Source organism: Vipera ursinii, assembly GCF_947247035.1.
Source record: "Vipera ursinii genome assembly, chromosome: 3".
NCBI lineage: Eukaryota > Metazoa > Chordata > Lepidosauria > Squamata > Viperidae > Vipera > Vipera ursinii.
The window spans coordinates 129,499,172-129,524,507 of NC_139516.1; the positions used below are offsets into that span (position 1 = coordinate 129,499,172).

The window sequence follows — 25,336 nt, forward strand, 5'->3', positions numbered from 1 at the left end:
ATTTGCATGTGTGTGCATGCGTGCATAAAGGTGCTGTCCCTCCCTTTCCCACCGGGCCACCAACCCAGAAATATTGGAGACCCCTGAGATAGAAGTAGTACTGGTTTAGTTATAAAAAGTTGCAGGCATAAGAAGTTAGATCAAGCACGAATCTTTCTGAAATTATTCTGAGGGTTTGCAAGTGAAGGATAGGTGTAGACCACAGGTGTCAAACTTGCCATGTCACGTGACGCATCGCGACGTATCGCGACTCTTTTTGCGGGCCGGCAGTTTGACACCCCTGGTGCAGATGTACTGAATAACTATGCCTATAAAAGCCCAGAAGGAGTATTCTATTATCATAAAGGTAGAAACACAAGTCCCAGTGAGAAACTTTGTGATTCCTCTTAAGCCTGAGCAAACTACCAAAATTAATGTGAGAGGTCTGTCATTCAGAATCAAATTAGAAATTCTCTGCTGACATATAAGGAACTCATGCATTATTGAACTGTTCTCCAATACTAACAAATCCGAGCAAAACATTAATCTTGATCTTAACTATTTCTCCAAGTCAAAATGTTTCATTGAGTGATGTCAAGAACTGATGATGCAAGCATCTGACCTGATCTCCCCATTCATTAATTACAGGCATATTCACATCATCTATGAAGACCGTCATTTTCTTTCCTGTGGGAGGACCATACGTTGTGCCCATGCGCTTGTCCACATAGCTTTCTATTGTGCGCTGCAAGAGACACATGAATTTATAAAATAACTTAGCTGTAAGCATCTTTTTTATAATCACTACAGGAAAGGTTGTGTGTTCTGCAAACTCTTGGCTTAGAACAAAAGAACTTAAAGCAACTGTAAGAAGAAATGTACTATAAAGTTAAAAACCTTTAGTCAGAAAGTCCTTCAATACTGAGATTCCAACAAACAATAAAATATTCTTGGCCAATCTGGATATTAAAAGATATCCCCGCTTCAAAGGGTTGAACAGAATAATCCCATATTCCAAAGATGAAGGGAATAAGGAGAAAGAAATTCGGCCATTACCTGCTCTGAAAGACGAAAAGAAGCTACAACACAACATCTCTTCTGCCAGAAAAGGTTATAGTGATAAATGATTCTCAAGTGACACACAAACATCAAGGAATACTAACTTATAGTACCTATTGCACTCTTCTGGTAATTTTGGCAGAGTGCTTATTAGTGTCAGGACATTTACTTAGAAAATAAATCATCCCATTTAAGTCAATATGAGAAACATCTTGCAAAGGTCTATGCTATTCTATTCCAGGCATGATAGTGTTAACTTACCTATTCTATCATTGCCTGAATGTTCAGCCAACATATCTCTAAGGCAGAATTAGTGGAATTAAAATATAGAGCTGCACTCTAAGGCTGCAATCCCAAACTATTTGGGCGATATCTATGCCAATTCAACTGAATTAATTTTACAATCGACATACAGTACGGGTAGTCCTCGATTTACAACGTTTCATGTAGTGACCAAAGTTACAACAGCACTGAAAAAAGTGACTTATAATCAATTTTCACACTTATGACCTTTGTAGCATCCCCATGGTCATAGGATCAAAATTCAGAGGCTTGGCAACTATTTCATACTTATGACCGTTGCTGTGCCCTTATTGCGACCTTTTGACAAGCAAAATCAATGGGAAAGTCAGATTCACTTAACAACCGTGTTACTAATTTATCAACTGCAGTGATTCACTCAACAACTGTGGCAAGAAAGGTCGTAAAAGGGGGCAAAACTCACTTTAAAAATGTCTCAGTTAACAACAGAAATTTGGGTCTTGATTGCGGTCGTAAGTCGAGGACTACCTGTACGTATAATTATATTGCATGTGTATTTTTGGAGACAAAAGCATAAATAAAAGTATAACTTTTGGAAACATTGTACTATGGATTTGGCCAAGGTATGATTTCGGAAAGACTTCTATCTATTTTGAATATCTTTTACATAATGCCCTTTATTATTTATTGCACATATGATTTAAGAAGAGGGACAAGATTTTATTTTTGTTAAATGTGACAATAAAGCTATAAGCTATCTGAGAGAATGAAAACCCTGTACAAGGTTCAAAATATAGAAATTAGATGGAATTTAATATATGGACAAGAAAGGAACAGTTTCTCCCGAAAATGGCTAATTTATTATCTAAGTCAAAAGAACCACTGCAAATAGCAAACCGTGAACATTTGAATCTCTACCACTTATTCAAATATTTTTGATTAATTTTTATTCTGGTACGTTTCCGATGAGTTACAAAGTTACCTCTATTTCTGTAGGAAAGTGTGTGTGGGGGGGGGGGGGGAAATGCATGCTAAGTTTCACCTGAAACATGAAAGGAGTGGTTGCTGATGAAAAGTTAAGGCTCTTGGCCATGTGATTTTCAGGATTATATTTTGACATGTATCCTTTGATGATGACAGTCTTAGCAGTCCCTTGCTCACCAATTAGCAGAACAGCCTGAAGATGAAAAGAGAATTGAAATGGGTTTAGGGATATGAGAGTCAAAAGGTAAGTGATAAAGGCTCAAATCTCAAAACGTTTTCAAATAATGAAGAAATAGATCACTTTTTGCAGCACGGTTTATCCATACCAAAATAAAATTAGTTCTACCAACAATATTAATACTGTAACACAATAATAGATTTTGTGACTTTAATAAACAAACCATTTGTTACTTTCTTCACGTGGAAAATGAAGGATAGAATATTTCCAGATTCTTACTGGATGAACCCTTTCAATCTTGAAGCGAAGCAAGACCATCAGAATAATTAAAGACAAAAAAAACAAAACCAGATAATCCAGCATCCAGAAAGTTAAAAGACGGATCAGAGTGAACTTCAAAAAGGGCCAATAGAATAATTCAGAAAAGTTACATTGAATGGGAACATTCAAATTGTTAGTGAGCGTCAAAGATTTTTTTGGGGCTGTAGACATTTGATCCTTACCCAGTTCATAACAACAATTACAGCCTAGTAGCATTTTAAAATGAAGTCACTGTCTCACTAAAATACTGCTAGTATCTCAATAGGAAAAGGAGAGTATTACCTTGCCTTGTTTTGCAATTGTATGAATAAGGAAATCGGTTCTCACGTTGTCAACATTTGGAACCAAAATAGAGCCATATTCTGGAGTACTGTTAGTAGGATACACATATTTTTCAACACATGTATTCCAGTGCATCCAATTACCTAGCCAAAAAAATAATAAGAATTCTAGAAATGTGATAGCAATCTATCTGAACTTTAAGTTAAAGTAAGGGTCTTATTGTGATTTTATGTCTATTAGTTGTTCAAAATAAAATGGAAATGCAACCAACCATCTTCGTCCATAATAAACCCTACCAAAATGGTTGAACTCTGTAACTATGGAACAAATAACATAACCAAGTATTAATTAAAAAATAAAAGAAAATAATTGTATAAAATATTAATAGAATTTTCTCCAACACGTCTGCTATTTAATTAATGTATTGTGCCTATATTTAATTAGCACGTAAGAAGACATTCAGGAATTAGCTTGACAGAACTTTTGAACATTTTCCTCATTTAAATCAATGCAAGCATAGAAGAAAAACCTGGCTCCAGTTTAGTTAATTTAAAAAATAGCCAATGTAAAGCCATTCAGAGGCAAAGAAAAGGCATGGCACAGGTTGGCAGAATTCCCATATTTCAGGTTTTTAAAAAGGCACCCCAGATAATGGATTGTTTGTATCACGTAGAACATGTTGCACAACGCACTCATTTGCTTCCTCTGCCAAAGTGAAAAATGAAAAAAGCAACATTTAATGAGCATTGCTTATTAAATCTGGTCTTTCCTATCGTAACTGATTGCAGTTGCAGCAGATTTTAAAATTACAAATCTCTCTCATTTAGAAACCATGTCTTTGCCACTTAAGCTTGTATTTAAATAATCTCTCTCTCTCTCTCTCTCTCTCTCTCTCTCTCTCTCTCTCTCTCTCTCTCTCTCTCTCTCGTAAAACAAATCAAAACAGCAGTGCTTATCACCCAAACCAGAGCCCGACCTCTCATGTATTTAAATAATTTCTTTCTCTTTCTCTCTCATGTAAAACAAATCAAAACAGCAATCCTTATCACCCAAACCAGAGCCTGACCTCTCATGACTCCTACAAAACAGCAACTCTATTTATATGTTGCTGGCCACTCTTCTTTGTTCCAATCAGAAGCAGCAGGACAAAGCATTCTTCCCAGAGACTGGGAAAGGCCCATTCATTCTTTCTGACTGCTCCCTGAGATGTTATCACTGCCATTACTGTCAGAATCCTTGATTTCTGGATATTTTTTTCTTTCCACCAAGCCAGTGAAGTTCAGCTGTAGAAACTGAGTTTATTAAGAAAAATAAAAGCCCCTAGGAAATATATCCTTGCAATTTACTCAATAGTAGGTCAAGGATGCCTTGAATCTCACCAATTTAGAACTAACTTAGCAAAACACAGGGCAAGTCAAATAGAACTTAAAGTGATTGACATTGGCTTATGTAGAATGTGGAGAGGAAGAGGGAGGCAATCACATTAACTTCCCCTCAATCTCAGTCAACAGTCATCACATCACAGAACAGAGGACTATTAACACTGGACAGCTGGAGTGCTGTGGACACTTTCTTTGTATCATAGTTTTAGACGTCACGTGTCTTCTATAAGCAGAAGTTTATGAAGAGGATAGGAACAGCAATTACATAATCTCTACTACTCCTTTCAGAAACTTCTCTATGTTTGGTGTAACTGAAGGTTATAGAACCGGGCTCTTCAAACTTGGCCCTTTTATCACTTGTGGACTTCAACTCCCAGAATTCCTCAGCCAGGCACGCAGTAGATACAGTAGATATTTTAAATGCTGAAGCTTCTTCAGTTCATGAAATAAAATCATCACTGAATAAACTGCAGTGGAAGATCTCAGATTATGAGATGTGATCTAGCTGCATTATATAATCTAGTCCAGGAGTAAGCAACCTTTGCTCTTTTAAGACTTGGGGACTTCAACTCCCAGAATTCCTGAGCCAGCATGGCTGGCTCAGGAATTCTTGGAATTGAAGTCCATGAGTCATAAAAGAGCCAAGGTTGCCTACCCCTGATTCTAGTCCTTTTTTTGACAATAAGCAACAGCAACTTCTTGAGAGTTCACAAACCGTCACTGGTAACATAGTAGTCAAACATCGTGTCTTCACTTCCTTCTGGGATGTTAGGAAGATCAAGATTTATTTTTTCATGACTACGAAGCCAGTGCTCCAACTTCCAACGGTCTTCCAATTCCAGCAATGCCCCAACACTCCACATTAGGGAGAAGATGTACAATCTTTCCAGGTATTCAGCAGTGATTTCCACCCCTTGGTCCTAAGTAAAGAAACACAATGATTTTAAACATTGAACTATTCTGAATTCAGAAACATTTAGAAAACATACTTTTCCAAGGATCTGTAGAAACAATTTTTGTTCCTGTCTCACAAAACAACTAAGAACTGAAATATTCTTACATGAGAAAGTACTAGTAGTAAAAACATTTTGAACTTTGGAATGCATATCAAGCAATATCTGACAAATGTAACAATCTAACATGATTGGACAATTGGTAGCAGACAACGTTCAGTGGATTCAGCCAATGTAACATAAGCTAATTTGAAGTTTTATTAGCTTTTTTTCTTTTAAAATTCAATTTTATGGGCAAACGTTTAATTGAAAAATAAAAGCTTTAAAGTGAAACTTTGATTTTAAACATTAATACAATGCCTTTTTGCCACTATAATCTCAGACATCTTTCTAGAAAAGGTTTATTGCTGGGGGAAAAAAGCTCACATGAATGGAGCCCTAAAGGTTAATGATTTATAATTTCACATAAGACCAGGCACTAGAAAAGAATGCATAAAATTTAATATTTCTGATGGATGACAACTAAGAAATTATTGTTTGGGTGAAGAAGAAATAGGATGAGGTGCACCAGACATGAGAGGCAGCACAACTGTACCTCTTATAGTCTAAAGTCACCTTTTTCTGAAAGCTCCCACTGGGAATTGCTATATTATGGTCTCCTTGCAATGAGGACTACTAGTAATTTTTGTAAATTATAAATGCTATTATATTTCAGAGAGTTTTAACTGCCAACCATGGATAGAAAGGATAAAATAAGATCCATTTACAACAAGATCACAGTTGATCAAATTAAGTATTTAAAAAACTATTTTATTGGATCTGTGTTTTGCTGAGATTTTAAAAATCAACTTCAGTACTTTGTATCTTATGTAATGCAGTATGTCAAAAATATTTTGTGACGTATTTTGATGAATCACACTATTATAATTGATCACAATTATTTCAGGAGCCTGAAAACAGTACAAACTGTCCCAGTTTGGGAACTGTTTTTTCTAACACCATCTTAAAAACTACAATTAACTCCTTATATGGTGGTGCAGTGGTTAGAATGCAGTATTGCAGGCTAACTCACTGTTTACTCCAGGAGTTTGATTCTGAATGGCTCAAGGTTGACTCAGCCTTCCCTCCTTCTAAGGTTGATAAAATGAGGACCCAGATTGTTGGGGACAATATGCTGACTTTGTAAACCATTTATAGAGGACTGTAAAGCACTGTGAAGTGGTCTATAAGACTAAGTGCTATTACTATGTAGACAAAAGATTCGTTATATGGGACATTTGGCAATGGTGCACAAGACTGGGTTTTGAATAATAGTATGTAAAAGCAAGCAATTATCTACAATTAGCTCAGCAAAATTTTCTCCTGAGTTTCTTCTTAATAAGGATCAAGTCATAGACATAAATGACTTGACAATTACTTTCAACATCAATGTTCTTGGAAGATATTTCAATAATGTAATTATGCATGAAGTAATTCTTAAGCTATTCTTGCAGTCCATGGAAATATTCCACAAGACCACATGTTCATTATTCTGGAGAAAAACATCGATTTCAGACTTTTACATAGAACTATGTGCTAACACAATGCAGCAATAGATCATCATAATCATGGGTCCAATGACAGGCTTTAGGCTGATAAGAGCAAAGATAACTGATGAATGAAGTGTCATGAATTCCATCAGGCATTAACACTGCATTAGCAAGATAAGGAGATTTCAGATGATAACCTAGTATGATTTTATAGATGCCTGCATCACTATGATTTTTATGCTGAACAGAAGAACTTGTTGCCATACCATTGTTGAGTAAAAAAAATCTGATGCTACATATATATATTCTAAATCTAATGTCATTTCTCTTCTTTTAATCCCAAATTTGGCCAATGAATATAGCTTTGTTTTGGTATGCATGTAGGCTGAATGTAACGAGATTCAGTGCCAGCAATGAACTAAATTCAAGCAACAGGGAGAAAGCAGAACTATTTAACTCATTTTTTTTTGAAAAATCAGTCCAATCTATCAAAAACAGTACTGTAAAAAACAGATTAGAAACACGTTAAGATAAGCAAGAAAACAGTAAGTGAGCACCTGTCCACCCTAGACAAGTTCAAATCACCAGAACCAGATGGATTACACCCCAAGGTTTTGAAGGAACTGGCAGATGTGATCTCAGAACTACTGAACTATATCTTTCAAAGATCCTGAAGCCCTGGGGAACTACCAGAGGACTGGAAAAGAGCTGATGTAGTTCCCATCTTCAAAAAAGGGGAAATAATGGATTCAGGAAACTACACCTATCAGCCTGACCGCAATACCTGGAAACATTGTGGAAAAGGTAATCAAGCAATGAATCAGCAAACACCTAGAGGCAAACAAAGTCATTACCAAAAGCTAACATGGGTTTCTCAAAAACAGATCATGCCAGACAAATCTTGTTGCATTCTTTGACTAGTTGACAAAATTAATGGACCAGAGGAATGCTGTGGATATACAGTAATTTACTTGGACTTCAGTAAGGCACTTGATAAAGTAGACCACAACCTACTACTACTTAATAAGATAGAAGAATATGAGTTAGACAGAAAGGACCTTGGAGGTCATCTAGTCCTATACCATTTCAGACAAATGTGGGTTAGACAGCATCACTACCAGATGGATTTGTAGCTGGCTACCGGCCATACTCAGCATGTAGTCCTCAATGGAACTGCATCTACATGGAGGGAAGTGTGTAGTGGGGTGCCCCAGGGCTCTGTTCTGGGACCAGTGCTGTTTAACATCTTCATCAATGATCTGAATGAGGGGATAGATGGGGAACTTATCAAATTTGCAGATGATACCAAGCTGGCAGGAATAGCCAACACTCCAGAAGTTAGGCTTAAGATACAGAAGGATCTTGACAGACTTGAACATTGGGAGCTATCTAATAAAATGAAATTCGATGGTGAAAAAAGTAAGGTTTTACATTTAGGCAAGAAAAACCAAATGTACAGGTATAGTATAGGTCAGGGGTGTCCAAACTTTTTTCAAAGAGGGCCAGATTGGATGAAGTGAACATGCTGGAGGGCCGAACATTTTTCCGAACATTCTCTGAACAATTACAATTAAATGCAAATGAATTATTTTATGCCAAGTTAATTGCAAATGACATACTTTTCATTTTATAACATAAGATCAACTGACAGCTGAGTTTTCACAATGTATTTTAAATAAATTTAAAAAAAAACTTACTGTGTGAGCTGTTACCAGAGAGTCTGACCTTGTCAAACTTACTTTGACAAGGTCAGACTCTCTGGTAACAGCTCACACACTTCCACCACTTCACAAATTCTGCTAGGCCAGGGCCCTACCTACCCCTGTCCAGCTCCCCACATCCCAGCCCATAAAATGGCTGTGAAACACAGAATGCGCGCACGTGCACACACACACACACACACACACAGACACACCCGCCCTTCCCTGGATGTCGCCTTCGCCCAGGGGAGCCAGAGGGCTTCGAAGCCGGGGCAGCTCCGGCAGCAAAGAAGGCGCGCCCTCGCTGCACCGGCACAGACGCCGCGCCAAGCCCGCGGCGGGGGGAGGAGCGTGGCGGTTCGGCCAGACAGGAAAAGGTGCGGGAAGCGGCCGCCGCCTGGTAACGGCGCCCGGGCTCACAACGTGGAGGCGGTGAGCAAGCACGCGCTCAGGGCAAGGCGGCCGCGGTCCGGTGAGGGAAGAGCGCCGAGGGAGTGGCTGGCCGGGCTGCGCTGCTGCCGAGCGAAGCTCGGCCGGGGTGCCCGCTCTGCTCTGCCTGGTGCCAGCTCAGAGACTCCACCCGCCAGGCCCTTCTCCCGCTCAGCCAGGCCAGGCGCGCACCGTCAGCCTCACTGCACCGGCACAGACGCTGCGCCAAGCCTGGGGCAGGGGGGGAGGAGCGCGGCAGTTCGGCCAGGCAGGAAAAGGTGCGGGAAGCGACCGCCGCCTGGTAACGGCACCCGGGCTCACAACGTGGAGGCGGTGTAGCGAGGCTGACGGTGCGCGCCTGGCCTGGCTGAGTGGGAGAAGGGCCTGGCGGGCGGAGTCTCTGAGCTGGCGCCAGGCAGAGCAGAGCGGGCGCCCCGGCCGAGCTTTGCTCGGCAGCAGCGCAGCCCGGCCGGCCACTCCCTCGGTGCTCTTCCCTCACTGGACCGCGGCCGCCTCGCCCTGAGCGCGCGCTTGCTCGCCACCTCCACGTTGTGAGCCCGGGCACCGTTACCAGGCGGCGGCCGCTTCCTGCACCTTTTCCTGCCTGGCCAAACCGCCACGCTCTCAGCCAGGCCAGGCGCGCACCGTCAGCCTCGCTGCACCGGCACAGACGCCGCGCCAAGCCCGGGGCGAGGGGAAGGAGCACGGCGGTTCGGCCAGGCAGCCGGCCCTTCAACCCACCGGAGGAGCGGCAGATCGGCATGGCCGGAGTCGGGAAAGCCACTAGAAGGGGGAGGGGAGTCACCTCTCCCCGCCGGGGGGGTCGCCCAGCCCGTCCCGGGAGGCTGACATTTCTGCAGCTGAAAAAGTCGTCTCGGATTCCATGGCGGAAGGTCACCCCCGGGACTCCAGCGCCAGGCAGGGCTGAGAGGGGGAGGGGGGGAAAAAGGGAGGGAAGGAGACAGGGAGGAGAAAGGACGAATGGGGGGAGGGAGGGAAGGAGAAAGAGAGAAGGAAGGAAGGAAGGAAGGAAGAAGAGAGAATGGAGGCAGGAGAGAGGAAGAAGAAAGAGAAAAGAGAGAGAGAGAGAAAGAAAGAAAGAAAGAAAGAAAGAAAGAAAGAAAGAAAGAAAGAAAGAAAGAAAGAAAGAAAGAAAGAGAAAAGAAAGAAAGAAATCGGAGGCTTGGACAGACCCCGCTCCGGGGCCGCCACCACGGAATGCCCAGCCTCGGGGGGGAGTCTTCTGCAGGCGCACCCTGGCCCCCTCCCTCCCCTCCCTCCCTCCCGCGGCCCGTCCCCAAGGCAGCGCCTGCAGGTCCCCGGACTCACAGCATGCAGAGGGCGAAGGCGCCGGCCACGCTCTAGCTGTCGCGCACCAGGAAGCTGCCGGCCCGCCCGGCCCACGCCAGCAGCTCCTCGGCCGCCGCCCGGCTCAGGTCCTTGTGGTACCAGAGCGGCCAGCCCGGCACGGCCGGAGCCCCCGCGCCCGGGAGCCCCAGCGCCGCCGGAGCCGCCGCCATGGGCAGCCGCGGCGTGCAGGGAAGGTGCTCAGCGGGATGGGCGGGCAGGCCGAGACCCCCGCCGGCCACCCCCGCCTCGCCCACAGTGCCGCATGGCCCGACCGGAGACCCCCGGCCGCTCAGGGCATGCCCGGCCCAGCGGCTCCTCCTCTGGGCTGAGCTCTGGCCGGGATGAGGGCGCGATCCGCTCTCTGCGCGCTTCCCCTGCGCACTGGAGCCGCCCCGGGCCACGAGCAGGCCTCGTGGAGGAGGAGGAGGCGGAGGAAGCCGCGTGGAGCCCCGGAGCCTGGCTGGCGGGGTGGGGGCAGCAGCTGGGCCGGCCTGCGCTTCCTGGGGCGGCCCCTCAGCGGGGGAGGCGGGAGCAGCTCCCGAAGGGGTGGCCCTCAATCAGAAGGGAGGGCCGTGGGAGGGCCGCATTTACATACAGCAGGGAGGGCTGTTGCGGGCCGTATTAAACCGCCCCGCGGGCCGCAAATGGCCCGCGGGCCGGACTTTGGACATGCCTGGTATAGGTGGTACTTTGCTCAATAGAGTCCTCGTTGAAACATGAGCCAGCAGTGTGCTGCAGCTGCCAAAAAAGCCAACACAGTGCTAGGCTACATTAACAGAGGGATAGAATCAAGATCATGTGAAGTATTAATACCACTTTACAATGACTTGGTAAGGCCACACTTGGAATACTGCATCCAGTTTTGGTCACCACAATGTAAAATGTTGAGATTCTAAAAAAAGTACAGAGAAGAGCAACAAAGATGATTAGGAGACTGGAAACTAAAACATATTAAAAAAACAGTTGCTGGAAATGGGTATGTCTAGTTTAATGAAGAGAAGGATGAGGGGTGACATGATAGCAGTGTTCCAATATCTCAGGGGCTGCCACAAAGAAGAGGGAGTCAAGCTATTCTCCAAAGCACCTGAAGACAAGACAAGAATCAATGGATGGAAACTAACCAAAGAGAGAAGCAACCTAGAACTAAGGAGAAATTTCCTGACAGTTAGAACAATTAGTCAGTGGAGCATTCTGCCTCCACTGCTTCTGAATGCTCCAACACTGAAAGTTGTTAAGAAGAGACTGGCCAGCCATTTGTCTGAAATGGTATAGGGTTTCCTGCCTGAGCAGGGGGTTGGACTAGATGACCTCCAAGGTCCCTTCCATCATCATCATCATTTTCATACTATATTTCATGTAATCCATCATATTACTTTTAATATACGTTGCCATGGTACATTCCAGATATTGCTTAGAATATGAAGTTGGTTAAAACATATTAAGTTAGCTGTCTTTCTAAAAGCATGCATGATGCATTGGTCCTTCCTAAGTTATGGAATTCTGGATGGGTCACTTTTGGCCAGTCACTTACTCTCAGCCCTAGACTGGAAAAACAAAAATTATCCATCTACAAATCCACAGCAGAAAAAAAATCTGTTACAGTCCATAGCCATCAATGAACACACTTTCATCCTGCAGTTGATGGATTTCAAATAATAATAATACCAAAATTGGTGCCACAAGAAGGATACAAATACAAAGTATCAATGGAAACACTTGGCATATTACATGTGCCACTTTAAAAAGAGTACTAGCTCTAATTATAGAAAATTAATCAAAGAACTTTTGAGAAGAAAATTAAATGCAGGAACATAATTAAAGTCATAAACACTTGGACTGCTCCAATTATTCAATATATTACAGGTATAATTGATTAGGCACAAGCTGAATTAGATATACTTCATAGGGAAACAAGAAAATTAATGACCATGAATCATGCTTTTCACCTAAGAAGTAATGTTGACAAACTCTATTATGCCACTGGGATTGATCTGCTCCAAGTAAAACAAACACTGAAAGAAGAAAAACACTTCTTGAATGATTTTAACATGCACAGTTAAGTAATGTCTGTTGGTAGAAATTTGTAAAGAAAAACTACCGAAGACTGCAAAATTAAAAAAACACTATAAAAAGGAATCAATTGGAAATATAAATCTCTTAAGTGTGTGTGAGTGTGTGTGTGTGTGTGTGTGTGTGTAGAGACAGAGACAGATTGTTAAAAGAAAATCAGATACGAAATGTCTTGGCTATTGGTTGAAAAGTAAAACTTGGTAGAGAATTAAAAAAAGAGATTAAAGAAACAATCATGGAAGCATAAGAACAGGTCACAAAAACAAACACGACACAGGATATCAGTTACAGATAGCTCTAGTTTAGCAACTCCATTCGATAGCAACTGCAAATGCAACAGTAATAAATTGATTTTCCTACCAATGAGCACATTCATCACAATAAAAGTCTTCAGTGTGAAACTGATTGACTTCTGGTCAGTTTCAGGCTACAGTCGGGGAATGGCTGGAAGGTTCTAGTGGACCATGAGCTGTTTGCAACTTGGCTACAGAAACAGCGGGTGAGTGCACGTGCGTGCATGCACATCCTCACGCCGTTCTCCCAAATGGAGCTATGTGCGCATGAGTGCTTGCCGCCCACTCATGAAGAACTATCCCCTCCCCCCCCCGCCCTTTCTGGTCCACAAAGTCGGAAAGGTTAGGGAGCTCTGCACTGCATTTAAGCAATCCATCTGGCTTGCCAGAGGGCCATCCCCCTCACAGGGGAAAATAAACAGGCTCTTTATTAAACAATTATAAATGAAAAGAATAAAAATATTTTTAAAAACCCTACCTTGCCTGGACCTGATTACTTACTGATACTTCCATGATTCCCATGCTTTTGGTTAGAACTTGAGTCACTGGAAGATACCTGTGACAATCATTAGATGAATCATGACCATCATCATCCATCTGTCTGAACAACATAAATGGTTACCTTGCAAGGTATAAGGCCCTGAAGCATATTAATGCTCTGCATTATCACAAAGGCTTCTAACATCTCAATCTTGTATTCCAAGGACTGAATACTAAACCGGTAAAGGTCTGGAAAAGATGTTGTGTACAAGTGACGCAAAATCTCTGCTTCCTGCGGAGAACGCCTCTTCAGAAAACCCTGTTATAATTGAAAACAAATCACCATGAGACTTTTAAAATAATTATCCAAATTTACCAGGTCAAGCAACTAGAGTTTAGTTTCAATCCTCTAATTTTTATTTCCTGGAAGAAATTAGATTTTTCACCAAAACATTTTGTTTGGGCAAGAGAATAATTGTCTATCCTTGAGGCAAGTGTTTTATCAAATCCGCTTCTCAGATAGGTGATAGTACAACAGTGAAGGATAGCATATTAGATGCAAATTTTTATATTGGAAAATATTGAATAAAAACATCAAATACTAGAAAATGTCAAGGGCGACAAGTGAGCAGGAACACAGTAAATGAATCAGTTGAACAAAAGTTCGAGAAACAGCAAAAAGTTGTCTAGTAGCCACAAAGTCAATCTAAGGCATGACAGAGATAGTTCTCTCATTCTTACTCCATTAAAGTACTAACTGAATTTCTGAATTATTATTCTTGAGTTCACTTATCATGATTTTGTATCCTATTTTTCTGGTCAAAGAAGTCCTAGAGGCAGTTGAAAACTTTAAAAATTTCTGCTCATTTCAGTTATCTAGTCATAATGCAGCCAACATTTATGGATAACTGTTGTCCTAGCTGGTAAACTAATTCCCACACAAGTTTAAACTTTTACTGGAGTCTTCACTTTTGTCGCAGATGCCATCAGACTACTACTGTGGATAAGGGCAAATTTATCTTTAATTTCTCCCTCATTTTGGGGAGGGGGGGTTAGAAACCAATTCCTATGGAGTTGTCAGAGACTCAGTCCCTTGGCTGGCTAAGATTGATGAAGCATAATTCTAGATGTCTGTCAATGCCTTACCAAAATTTACTGCTTGGCAGCCTGATCTTTACACTCATTTAGCTGTCTCATTTCCTCCTATTTGCCATGAGAGTCATCTCTCCTCTTTTCTCTTAATGTCTTGACCTTCCAAATTGATTTGCAGTTGTCCCTATCAGGTTCTTTTCCTACCTCCCCATGTCCTCCTGCTCAGTCATTTATCATATTACTCATCCCAATAATTCAATACTCTCCTTTACCACACGGAACTCTTTCTTTTCCCAACAGCCAGATCTGCTGGTGAAAAAAGTGTATTAAGACCTTCCTCCACATATTAGCTGACTGGATTGCCATGTTCTCCTATTGTTCTGAATATTGCAGTCTCATCTCCTGCTGGAGGGGCATCGTGTGCAGTAATGACAATTCCTACAATTTTGGCACCGATTAAAATCCAATGAGGTAAACACTAACTTAGGCATCTATCTCCTTAAATCATGGGGGTAACATTCATAAAGGCTACATTCATTTCCTTTTCAACTATCAGGTTTGTTGAGCATTCCTGCCTCTCATCTTATAACCTTTCCCAGACTAATTTGGTAAAGGCAGAGATGAGGCTACATGTTAGCCACATGCAGGAATACAATGGAAAATGAGGCAAGGTAGCATTAGAGACACACTGAAGTTGTGAATGTTATTCATTTTCAGAAGGCCCTCCAATTATATGATGATGTCTACAGAGTATCATATCAGAAATATGTGTAAAACATAGGAAATGGAGTTATGTATTTGTGTCATAAAGGAGCAGAAGGATGTCCCTTCCCATACACAGTTGATGAGATAATATTTTACATGCCCCGCCTAAACTCTTTAGTAGACTTCAAGGATAGTATCATAGTGTCAACATCCCTGGCACATAGCTTCATCTCAGGACAGCAACTCAGAAGAAGATGGTTAGATGATCCTGTCAAGCTCTTCACAACAATTAAACCGGACTGAATGTCAGACCACAGATAAAATGAGTTCCCAGTAGCTCAAGAACCTGATCTAACCTCATTAGTACAGTCACCTTCTAAGAAGAAACAATGGAATCAGACTGAAAACCTTAAGATATGAAACACAAAGCTTTTAAGACTTCAAAATTGACCATCAGTTCTTTGAATTAAAAGATACAACAAACACTAGACTTCGTAACAGATTAAGAATAACCAGTTGTGTACCATGACCATGGAGGTCCCCAAAATGTAGATATGGTGATCATAATCCTATAGAAGAATCTTGTACCAAAGTCAATAATGACTTCACTTAGAGCATTATGGCTATAATGTTAAATATTAAGATGGTTAGTAGTTGACATTATTGGTACTTAGTAGCTGAACCACTGAAAATAATGGCTGTGGAAGTAAATACACAGCTTTATTAGACAGCTAAATGTATATTCAGAGCATATTGCGGACTGTTCTATAATTGCATTCAAAAACTAATTTTTAACAGTCTGAAAGTGATCCGTGATATAAAGAGTTTGAACTCATGAAAGCAAATATACCTCAAGAACAGGACTCCAGCTGAGGACAGATGAGCTCATAAATACCATGCCATTCCTTGACACTGTTGCAGGAGAAGCATTGTCAATATTATGAGGCTCAAAAACAATTTTACAATTTGGTGCCATAGGGATCCGATCTCCATTAGCCAGGGTCAATGTTTTGTTATCATCCAGCACTGAATTCAGATTTTCAATCCAAATTGCATCAACAGGACCATCGAGTACTATCCAGATGTGTTCCCCTATACCCAAAGGGGGGGAAAACATTTCTTGTAAAGAGAGTATTTTGTGATACAATCATTTTCCTGCATCATGGAATACATATGAATATGATTAAAAAGTAGAAACAACATAGACTAATTTGCTGTGCGATATTTATAGTCAACTTCTCAAGTGGCTCTGAAGATGAGTGGATGATCTTAGACAGGTTCCTACTTAAACTTGCAGAAGTGAAATGCAGAAAAGCTTCATTTAAATCACTTCTTTCTTTGGCTCTCTCCAGCAATTCTGAAGAGCACGAAATGTGTACTCTATTTAACAGTAATAGATTTTATTTAATAGTAATAGATTTCTCAAAGCAAGTAATATGCTGGGGAAACATTACTTACAAGATACTTGACATTTTTATTTTACATGTAAAGCCCTTGACAGGTGACACCTAAGCAATAAAAAAGTCATCCTCTTATTCTCTTTCCCCATCTGTCAAAGCTGCCATTCAGCAATTTTGATAAGAACTACTTCTTTTGCACTCTTTTTCCTAGACTGAGAGGACAAAAATTATCCATACGTAGTGAGCAGGCTAAGGATGCTACTCGAAAAAAATAAAGGTGTTGAAACTTTGGGAAAAATGCAGAGAAGAGCAACTAAGATGATTAAAGGCCTGGAGACTAAAACGTATGAAAAACAGTTGCAGGATTTGAGTTTGGCTAGTCTAGAGAAAAAAAGAACTAGGGGTAACATGATAGCAGTATTCCAGTATTTGAGGGGCTGCCACAAGAAGAGGGGGTCAATTTATTTTCCAAACCACCAGGGGGCAACACAAGAAACAATGGATGGAAACTATTCAGGGAGAGAAGCAACCTGGAATTAAGGAGCCTTGGTGGAGCAGTGGGCTAATGCCTCCTTAAGTAACACCAGCTGCCTGCAATTAGTGCAGGTTCACATCCCACCAGGCTCAAGGTTGACTCAGCCTTCCATCCTTCCAAGGTAGGTAAAATGAGGACCCAGATTGTTGGGGGCAATTAAGCTGACTTTGTAATAATGCCGCTTGGGGTGTGTGTGTGAAAGCCCTAATAAGCAGGCATATACATAGAATGAAGGCTACTGCTAAGCTTGTAAGCCGCCCTGAGTCTTCAGAGAAGGGCAGGATATAAATGGAATTAAAATAAAAATAAAATAAATAAATATGTGGAAACTATAAATGAGAAACAAGAACGATTAACCAGTGGAACAACTTGCCTTCAGTTGTGGGTGCTTCATCACTGGAGGTTTTTAAGAAGAGACTGGCCAGCCACTTTTCTGAAACGGTATAGGGTCTCCTGCTTGAGCAGGGGGTTGCACTAGAACACAGGTCTGCAACCTGCGGCTCCGGAGCCGCATGTGGCTCTTTCAGCCGTCTCTTGCGGCTCCCAGTCCTCTGCCATGTGCAGTTCAAAAAAAAAAGTGGGACTAAAAAATTTCAACCAATCAATTCAAATATGCAGGGTAAGTGCATATCTCGCCTTGGCTCCACTCTTCAGTCAAACCCTGTTCTGCGCATGCGCGCATGTACGCACATGTGCACACATTTTTTTGCGGCTCCCAGTTTTTCCTTTTGTGAGGGAACCGGTTCCGAGTGGCTCTTTCACTGTTTCAGGTTGCTGACCCCTGCACTAGAAGACCTCCAAGGTCCATTTCAGCTCTATTGTTATTCTATTCTATTCTATTCTATTCTATTCTATTCTATTCTATTCTATTCTATTCTATTCTATTCTATTCTATTCTATTCTATTCTATTCTATTCTATTCCATTCCATTCCATTCCATTCCATTCCATTCCATTCCATATTGCTTGTGACCTATGGGACTGAAAATGTTACCCAGCCTCGCTACAGAGACTGGAGGCTTATCCATGAATTTAAGAATTCTATTTCTCATCTGTACATTCTATTCAGGAATCTAAAATATTGTAATAATCAGATAAATACAGCAACCAACTGGAATATGTGCTTTCCAGATCAGCACGTCATTCTCACAATAACCCAACTATGTGATCTGTTGATAGCTTTTAAGTACAATTTTCCGTATTCTCAGCCATTACCAGTTATATGAAATGACTATATTTATAGTAACATCGGGACAGCCAAAGCTCCAAATTCAACCCTGTCTACTATTGCAATTTCTCCATTTTATCCATAATATGCTCCCAAGAGCCTCCTTAATTTCAGACTAGGATGGCTCGATTAATATTTTAACAAATGAGAGGAATGAAGGGAATGACTGGATCTTTGGATGTTTTTTCCTATGAAATATAACTCTAGCAATTATAATATAGTACCCTTCTTGGCTCTCAAAGTTTTCCTCCAAAGAGTGGAGAATATCCCATCTGTCCAGTCGTTGGTTGCAACATCAAGGCGTCCAAACATCTGAGGTGCAGTGATGGCCTTTGGATTCATTCTCATTTCACGGTGGGGTTGGCCACAATCTGTACATGCCAGAGGGAAAATCCATTTGAAATCATTGCTACAATAGTACAGCATTCTATCAATAGGCGGATTTTAGGCTTTGAATCTGATAGTGTAAAAACATTCTGTGGATTGCAATGTTAAAGTTATTCATGGTATACTGTAGCCTTCTCTTAACTGTTCATTTATTTTCAGCCATGTTAAAAAGGGGGAAACACAAACAAAAAATAAAGGCATACTCAAAAGTTTTAAGTTGCTACTTGTTGATTTTTTTTTCTTCAATTTTAGATTTCCAAGTGATATTAGATTACAATTTAAATTTTCTTTCATCCACATAAATGTCACGCATTATGGGAACTTTAATAATATCTAAGATGAAATCGTTTTAGCTTTGTTCTTTACAAGAATTGTATTGGGTGATCAACATAAGGAATGATTTGTGCTTTGCAACTTGTTTTACTCGTAGAGATTCTTGAAGTTAACAAAGCATGTTAAATAAGCATATACAATTTACACACATTTGCATGACTTGTATTAACCTATACATTTTCATGTTGAACATATACATTTTCATGTTTCACATTAAAAGAAGCATGAAACAGCTTTAGGCACTGTGCACATGTAGGCATCCATCACAGTTAATCTCTTCTTTGTTCATATTAAGCAGGGAGACTTGCTGTCCCCTCCTCACCATATTACCTCTAGCAAATTTCACTGCAATTAAATTGTGTTTTTTTTAAAAAAAAACTTTAGATCTACATTTATAGATTTTGTGCAGCAAAGACCCATTAGGTGGTAACTATTATCAATTAAGACTGGCTAGCTCTTTGGATGTGAAGGAAATAATATATTTGAAGCATGTGAGCCATTCTTGTTGCCTCTGTTGGCAACTGATTAAAGCAATTTTGTCTTTTCCTGGGATTGAATGGTTGTTCCCTGCAGCTACAATGCAGTTTCAGGAAAAGACACATTTGGTTTAAGAAGCTAGCAAAAGGTGCTGCGCATGCTCTGAAGTATCCTTATCCCTTTTAATCTGAAACACTGCATCACCCTTCTACAAATAAATGCAGTGAAATGTATTATCTCCCTTGGGTAGCACAGGATTGTAGGCTTTGAAGTAGGATGCTCAGCTAACACAGAAAGCTGTTAGGTGAACCCTTGGCATTGTGAAGTCAGCAGTGAGGTCACTACAATCTAAAGGAGATACAAAGCTTTGTGACATCAGTGGGCTGTTTTTCTCCATGGCTGATATGTTTTAAGAGAGGAAATAAACAGTTAGAAGCTGGTGGGAAAACTATTTCAACAAATAACCGAAGAGGGAAGGATTTAAATTGTTGCTAAAAGAGTGTTAAATGAAAAACCTACCTATTGTGATACAATCGAGTTTAGGGGACAGAAAAAAGGAAACTTCTTTTACTTTAGCAGTCATTTCCTAAACGGCCAAATGGCCTTTCTTTTTACCATCAAATTTTCATTAAGTGTTTCTCACTTTGAAATCTCACCTGACTGCTGAACACTTTGTGCAAAACCCACTATTATTCATAATGTTCCTCTTTCAGCATCAGAACTCCAGTGCACCATGAAATGCTTACTGTTCCAGATTTACTTCCAGTATGAATCATCCTCAGGATGGTTGGACAAAAGTATTTTGGGAGACAATGGCCCTACCTTTGAATATTGCATTTTGAGTATTCATATGCCTTGATCATACTTTTACATTTTAAAAATAATAATTTTCTTTAATCCTATCTTTATAACTGCCAATTAACAATTCAATGCATGTAAAATAAGTGCAAGTGATTTCAGAAATTACCTCTAGATAACCAAGATGGTTAAATAAATGGAATTAAAAAAGATATATGGACCCAGTTTAAATGCAGCTTATTTGACTAGACTAAGAATACAGATAGCAAAGCCACTCCTGGAAGAGAGCCATTTTTGCTAATTTTGCATCCTCCCTGGCATCATGCTAATGAAACAGCTTTGCAATGAAACCCGCTTCATGGTCAGGCTTACCCCACACCAACACTCAGCAGTAATTCATATAGCTTTTTCCTCCGCAGACTTTTAAAAAATATTTAAATTTAAAAAAACATTGGCAGAGATCACACCAAGAATTTTGTGAACATAACTCTGCTCATTGTCTGTGGCCCATAACAATAATTTAGACAATTTAGTTTTGTGGCAATATTCTAGCATACCTGGAGACAGAAGACATTGAAAAAAGTGGTGTAGCTAAAATAAACTGTAGAGTAGAAAAATGTCTATCAACACGTTTTGTAAGGTGCAGTTTATAGTGATATGTGAACAACCAGCACATATATTCTCTGTTTATAATACTTAGGAGTAGAGACTTCTTTAGATTCTGTTGTTGTCAGTGTAACTAGGTTCTTAAACAATTTCAAGAACATCTTGATGGCTAACAACAAAAAATGCTAATATTTTCAGAAATAATCACATAACCATTTGGGTAAAACTATATATTTTTTTACTATGTAGTCCTTAAAAAGCTTCCTCTGACTACTAATTTATTTTACCAAAATGCAAAAAAAAGATATATTTTTTTTACTTATCCCAGGGTCAGTTTTCCAGACCTGTCATGGATTTCATCAGTGTGTGGATGCATGTTGTCTTTCCTGCTCCACTAGGACCCAGAGCCATCATGCCATGTCTTACTCGTTGTGTTTCAAAAAGCTGGATAATTTTCAGTCTCCAAGGTGGGTGATTAATTAAGCCAGCCTCTTCAACCTGTCAAAAATTAAAGCACTAATTACTTTATCTATATAGAATCCCTGCCTAGACTTTACCCTTGCTTTATTACAGTGTTTCTCAACTTGGCAGTTTCCAGGCATTGTGACTTCAACTCCCAGAATTCTACAGCCAATGCAGCCATTGCTGGGAATCCTAGGAGTTGAAGTCCACTCATCGTCAATTTGCTAAGGTTGGAATACACTGCTTTATTAGAACATGAAGAAGCTTCTGCTCACATGAATATAAATTCCCTCCAGATCTTCCCTTTGAACATGTCTGCATTAGGAGGTATGGACAGCACAGGTATAGGTGCCTATGTTGGCAGTGGTGCTGAGGTGATGTAATTTGTTCAATAGGACTAATACATTGACCAGTTAAACATAAAACATTTTTTTCATTTTATGTCAGTAGAGGGTGTAAAGGGTATGTACAGTAGGTGTAAAGTAGCACCTTTCACTACTACTTGGACTAATTTTAACATATGGTAAAGGAAGGTTCCTTTCTTGTGCTGTCTACAGCCAATCCATTTTAAATATTTTGTCAGGACATTTTTGCATCTAGACAGTTCTACTAGCACGTATCAGCTATCCTATGAATTTCTGCCAAACTAAATTGTCTCTTTGCTCATTGAATTCAAGGTAGGATTGTGCCCTTAATTACAAATCATGTCTTCATGAAAAAACAAGACAGATAGCTAAGAATATGTTATGCTAAGAAAAACAGAAAAATTACCAATATGAGGTGTTTTTAGAAAAGAGCATATAAATGTTTATAAAAGGTACCTGTTTGCTGATGGCAGCTTCTAGCTCCGGATAACCTGCCTTGTCAAGCTGTATACTTGGGAAAAGATCTTCTATCAAACTCAAAAATAAGGGTTCATCTTCATCTATCTAGCAATAAAAAGTAAAAGGGAAATTAGTGTTTCCCATCGTGTAATATTTAATTGCAAGTACCTAGTACCGAATTCACAATTTTATACCATACAGAAAAACCACAGTTCATTAATCTAAATATATTTTTACTGCATTGCCTGGTAGAAATAATGCACATTTTACACATCTGGGTCAGAGAAAGGCCAGAGCAAATAAAACGGAAACATTATCAAGGTAGGAATAGTTAAAAAGAACAAACTGAAAATGATAGGATTTAGAAGGGCCCGGAAGTTTGTGAAAAAAATTGTAACATTTGAAAAAATGTTTTAAGGAAGAGCGCAAAGTGAAAGGTAATTGATTCAGGCCCATCATCTTTCAGTGAGGCAGGTATGCCGGGTGTGAAAAATTATGTTTCAGAAACTATTTGGAAGGAAAGGAAGGAAAAATAGCACCCTGACAAACAAGGTGGTTTATAGAAAGTTAGGGTAAGAAAACACTAAATAATGCCAAAAGAAGGACTTTTAACAAAACCGTGGAGCAAGAGAAAATGCTAGCTCTCCATCAAAACAAGGATTTAAATCACAGCGTTTGGAGCAACAGAAGATAGGCAGTAATCTGTTGCATGTTACATTCCCAGCACAATGACAAAGGAATTGTCTTGAAAAGAAAATTTGTAGCCTATAATATTCTAACTGATTTCTCCACTCAACCCTCAACATATGAAAAATTGTTCATTCGTTCAGTCACCCATTTGGAAGTTCAGTACACAGCATTGTTCTGCACAAAAATAAGCACAAAGCCGATATATTTGGCAGGCTATTAAAATGACGGTGAAATACAGCGGCAAAATAAATTTGCAAACTAGAAATATCTTGGCTGAACATACATGACAGTCAGCCCTCCCAGGCAAACAAGACAAGATGAAGTAATTCTATTTTCTTGTCAGAACACATTAACAGAATCTTGCAAGTCCAAAGGCAAAAAGCCTCCACTTTTAACTACTTGATCCATTAGGGTACATCTTTCCTAAGTTTCTTCCTCTGACCATTAAGCCACTGGGGGCTCCTGCCTCTCTCATCTAAATGTTTCCTAAGCAGCAGCTCCTTCCCCAAGGTCATTCATACATTCCATTCCATTGACAGAGACAGAGCATGTAGGAATGAATCTTAATGAACCCAACTACGGAGTATTCCATAGTAGGGTTATTTCATAATGAAAGCCTTTTCTTTGGCATCAGGGGTTCTGGGGGTGGAGTCCTATGTCCTCCGTCACTTTTGGAAAACACAGCTTTTTCAAACCAAGATGAACCTTATTTCCTTGTACCAATTTTCTTTCATCTCCCACACACTGAGATAGGCTTTGTTGGTTATGCCTATCACTTTGGAGTTTGGTAAAAAGAGAAGGCCCCTTCTGCACTCTCATATGTTACCAGGGACCTCATAAGTTACATTTATTCATCATTATCAAAATTAGCGTTTAATGCTCCGCATTACAGATTTTGTATTGTTTAATCAAAATGGGAGTATCAAGAGCCATCCAGCTCACCATCACTGCTCCCACTCAGGGGTTGGCAACCTATAAGCTCATGGTCAGAAGCAACTCACCACCAGAAATTGTCTGGCCTGTAATTTCAAAAACAAGTACCGTATATACTTGAGTATAAGCCGAATTTTTCAGCCCACTTTTTGGGCTGAAAAATTCCACTTCGGCTTATACTCCAGTCAACAAAAAAACTTACCGAGGACTTGTGCACGGCCGAGGCTTTGGTGCTTCCGGGATCGCGCTCACCTCTCCCAAGCCACCGCCATCCGGAGACCTGCCGAAGTTTGGGGAGGTTTGGGGAGGTGCGCGCGCACCTCCCCAAACCTCCCCAAACGTCGGCAGGTCTCCGGACCTCCGCGCCTTGCCTGCCTGCTTCTTTCCGCAGCGGAAAGAAGCAGGCAGGCAGGGTGCGGAGGAACGGAGACCTGCCGACGTTTGGGGAGGTTTGGGCGCCTCCCCAAACCTCCCCAAACGTCGGCAGGTCTCCGTTCCTCCGCACAGACCTGCCGACGTTTGGGGAGGTTTGGGCGCCTCCCCAAACCTCCCCAAACTTCGGCAGGTCTCCGTTCCTCCTGCCGACGTTTGGGGAGGTTTGGGCACCTCCCCAAACCTCCCCAGGTCTCCGTTCCTCCGCGCAGACCTGCCGACGTTTGGGGAGGTTTGGGCGCCTCCCCAAACCTCCCCAAACGTCGGCAGGTCTCCGTTCCTCCTGCCGACGTTTGGGGAGGTTTGGGCGCCTCCCCAAACCTCCCCAGGTCTCCGTTCCTCCGCGCAGACCTGCCGACGTTTGGGGAGGTTTGGGCGCCTCCCCAAACCTCCCCAGGTCTCCGTTCCTCCGCACAGACCTGCCGACGTTTGGGGAGGTTTGGGGAGGCGCCCAAACCTCCCCAAACGTCGGCAGGTCTGCGCGGAGGAACGGAGACCTGGGGAGGTTTGGGGAGGCGCCCAAACCTCCCCAAACGTCGGCAGGTCTCCGTTCCTCCGCACAGACCTGCCGACGTTTGGGGAGGTTTGGGCGCCTCCCCAAACCTCCACAAACTTCGGCAGGTCTCCGTTCCTCCTGCCGACGTTTGGGGAGGTTTGGGCACCTCCCCAAACCTCCCCAAACGTCAGCAGGTCTCCGTTCCTCCTGCCGACATTTGGGGAGGTTTGGGCGCCTCCCCAAACCTCCCCAGGTCTCCGTTCCTCCGCGCAGACCTGCCGACGTTTGGGGAGGTTTGGGCGCCTCCCCAAACCTCCCCAAACGTCGGCAGGTCTCCGTTCCTCCTGCCGACGTTTGGGGAGGTTTGGGCGCCTCCCCAAACCTCCCCAAACGTAGGCAGGTCTGTGCGGAGGAACGGAGACCTGGGGAGGTTTGGGGAGGCGCCCAAACCTCCCCAAACGTCGGCAGGTCTGCGCGGAGGAACGGAGACCTGGGGAGGTTTGGGGAGGCGCCCAAACCTCCCCAAACGTCGGCAGGAGGAACGGAGACCTGCCGACGTTTGGGGAGGTTTGGGGAGGCGCCCAAACCTCCCCAAACGTCGGCAGGTCTGCGCGGAGGAACGGAGACCTGGGGAGGTTTGGGGAGGTGCCCAAACCTCCCCAAACGTCGGCAGGAGGAACGGAGACCTG

At 41.7% G+C, this 25,336-nt stretch overlaps 1 protein-coding gene across 1 annotated transcript in view; it reads right to left on the reverse strand.

Moving 5' to 3' along the window:
• The window catches only part of DNAH5 (dynein axonemal heavy chain 5), a gene marked incomplete at its 5' end in the record, with an annotated part of 162,574 nt that overhangs the window by 80,392 nt on the left and 56,846 nt on the right, over positions 1-25,336 (reverse strand). Inside the window, 9 exons of the mRNA XM_083360300.1 lie at positions 602-724; positions 2,342-2,476; positions 3,065-3,207; positions 5,162-5,366; positions 13,393-13,569; positions 15,898-16,139; positions 18,434-18,580; positions 21,155-21,308; positions 22,094-22,201. Of these exons, the coding sequence (XP_083216426.1) occupies positions 602-724; positions 2,342-2,476; positions 3,065-3,207; positions 5,162-5,366; positions 13,393-13,569; positions 15,898-16,139; positions 18,434-18,580; positions 21,155-21,308; positions 22,094-22,201 (1,434 nt within the window). The remainder of the gene's footprint in view (positions 1-601; positions 725-2,341; positions 2,477-3,064; positions 3,208-5,161; positions 5,367-13,392; positions 13,570-15,897; positions 16,140-18,433; positions 18,581-21,154; positions 21,309-22,093; positions 22,202-25,336) is intronic.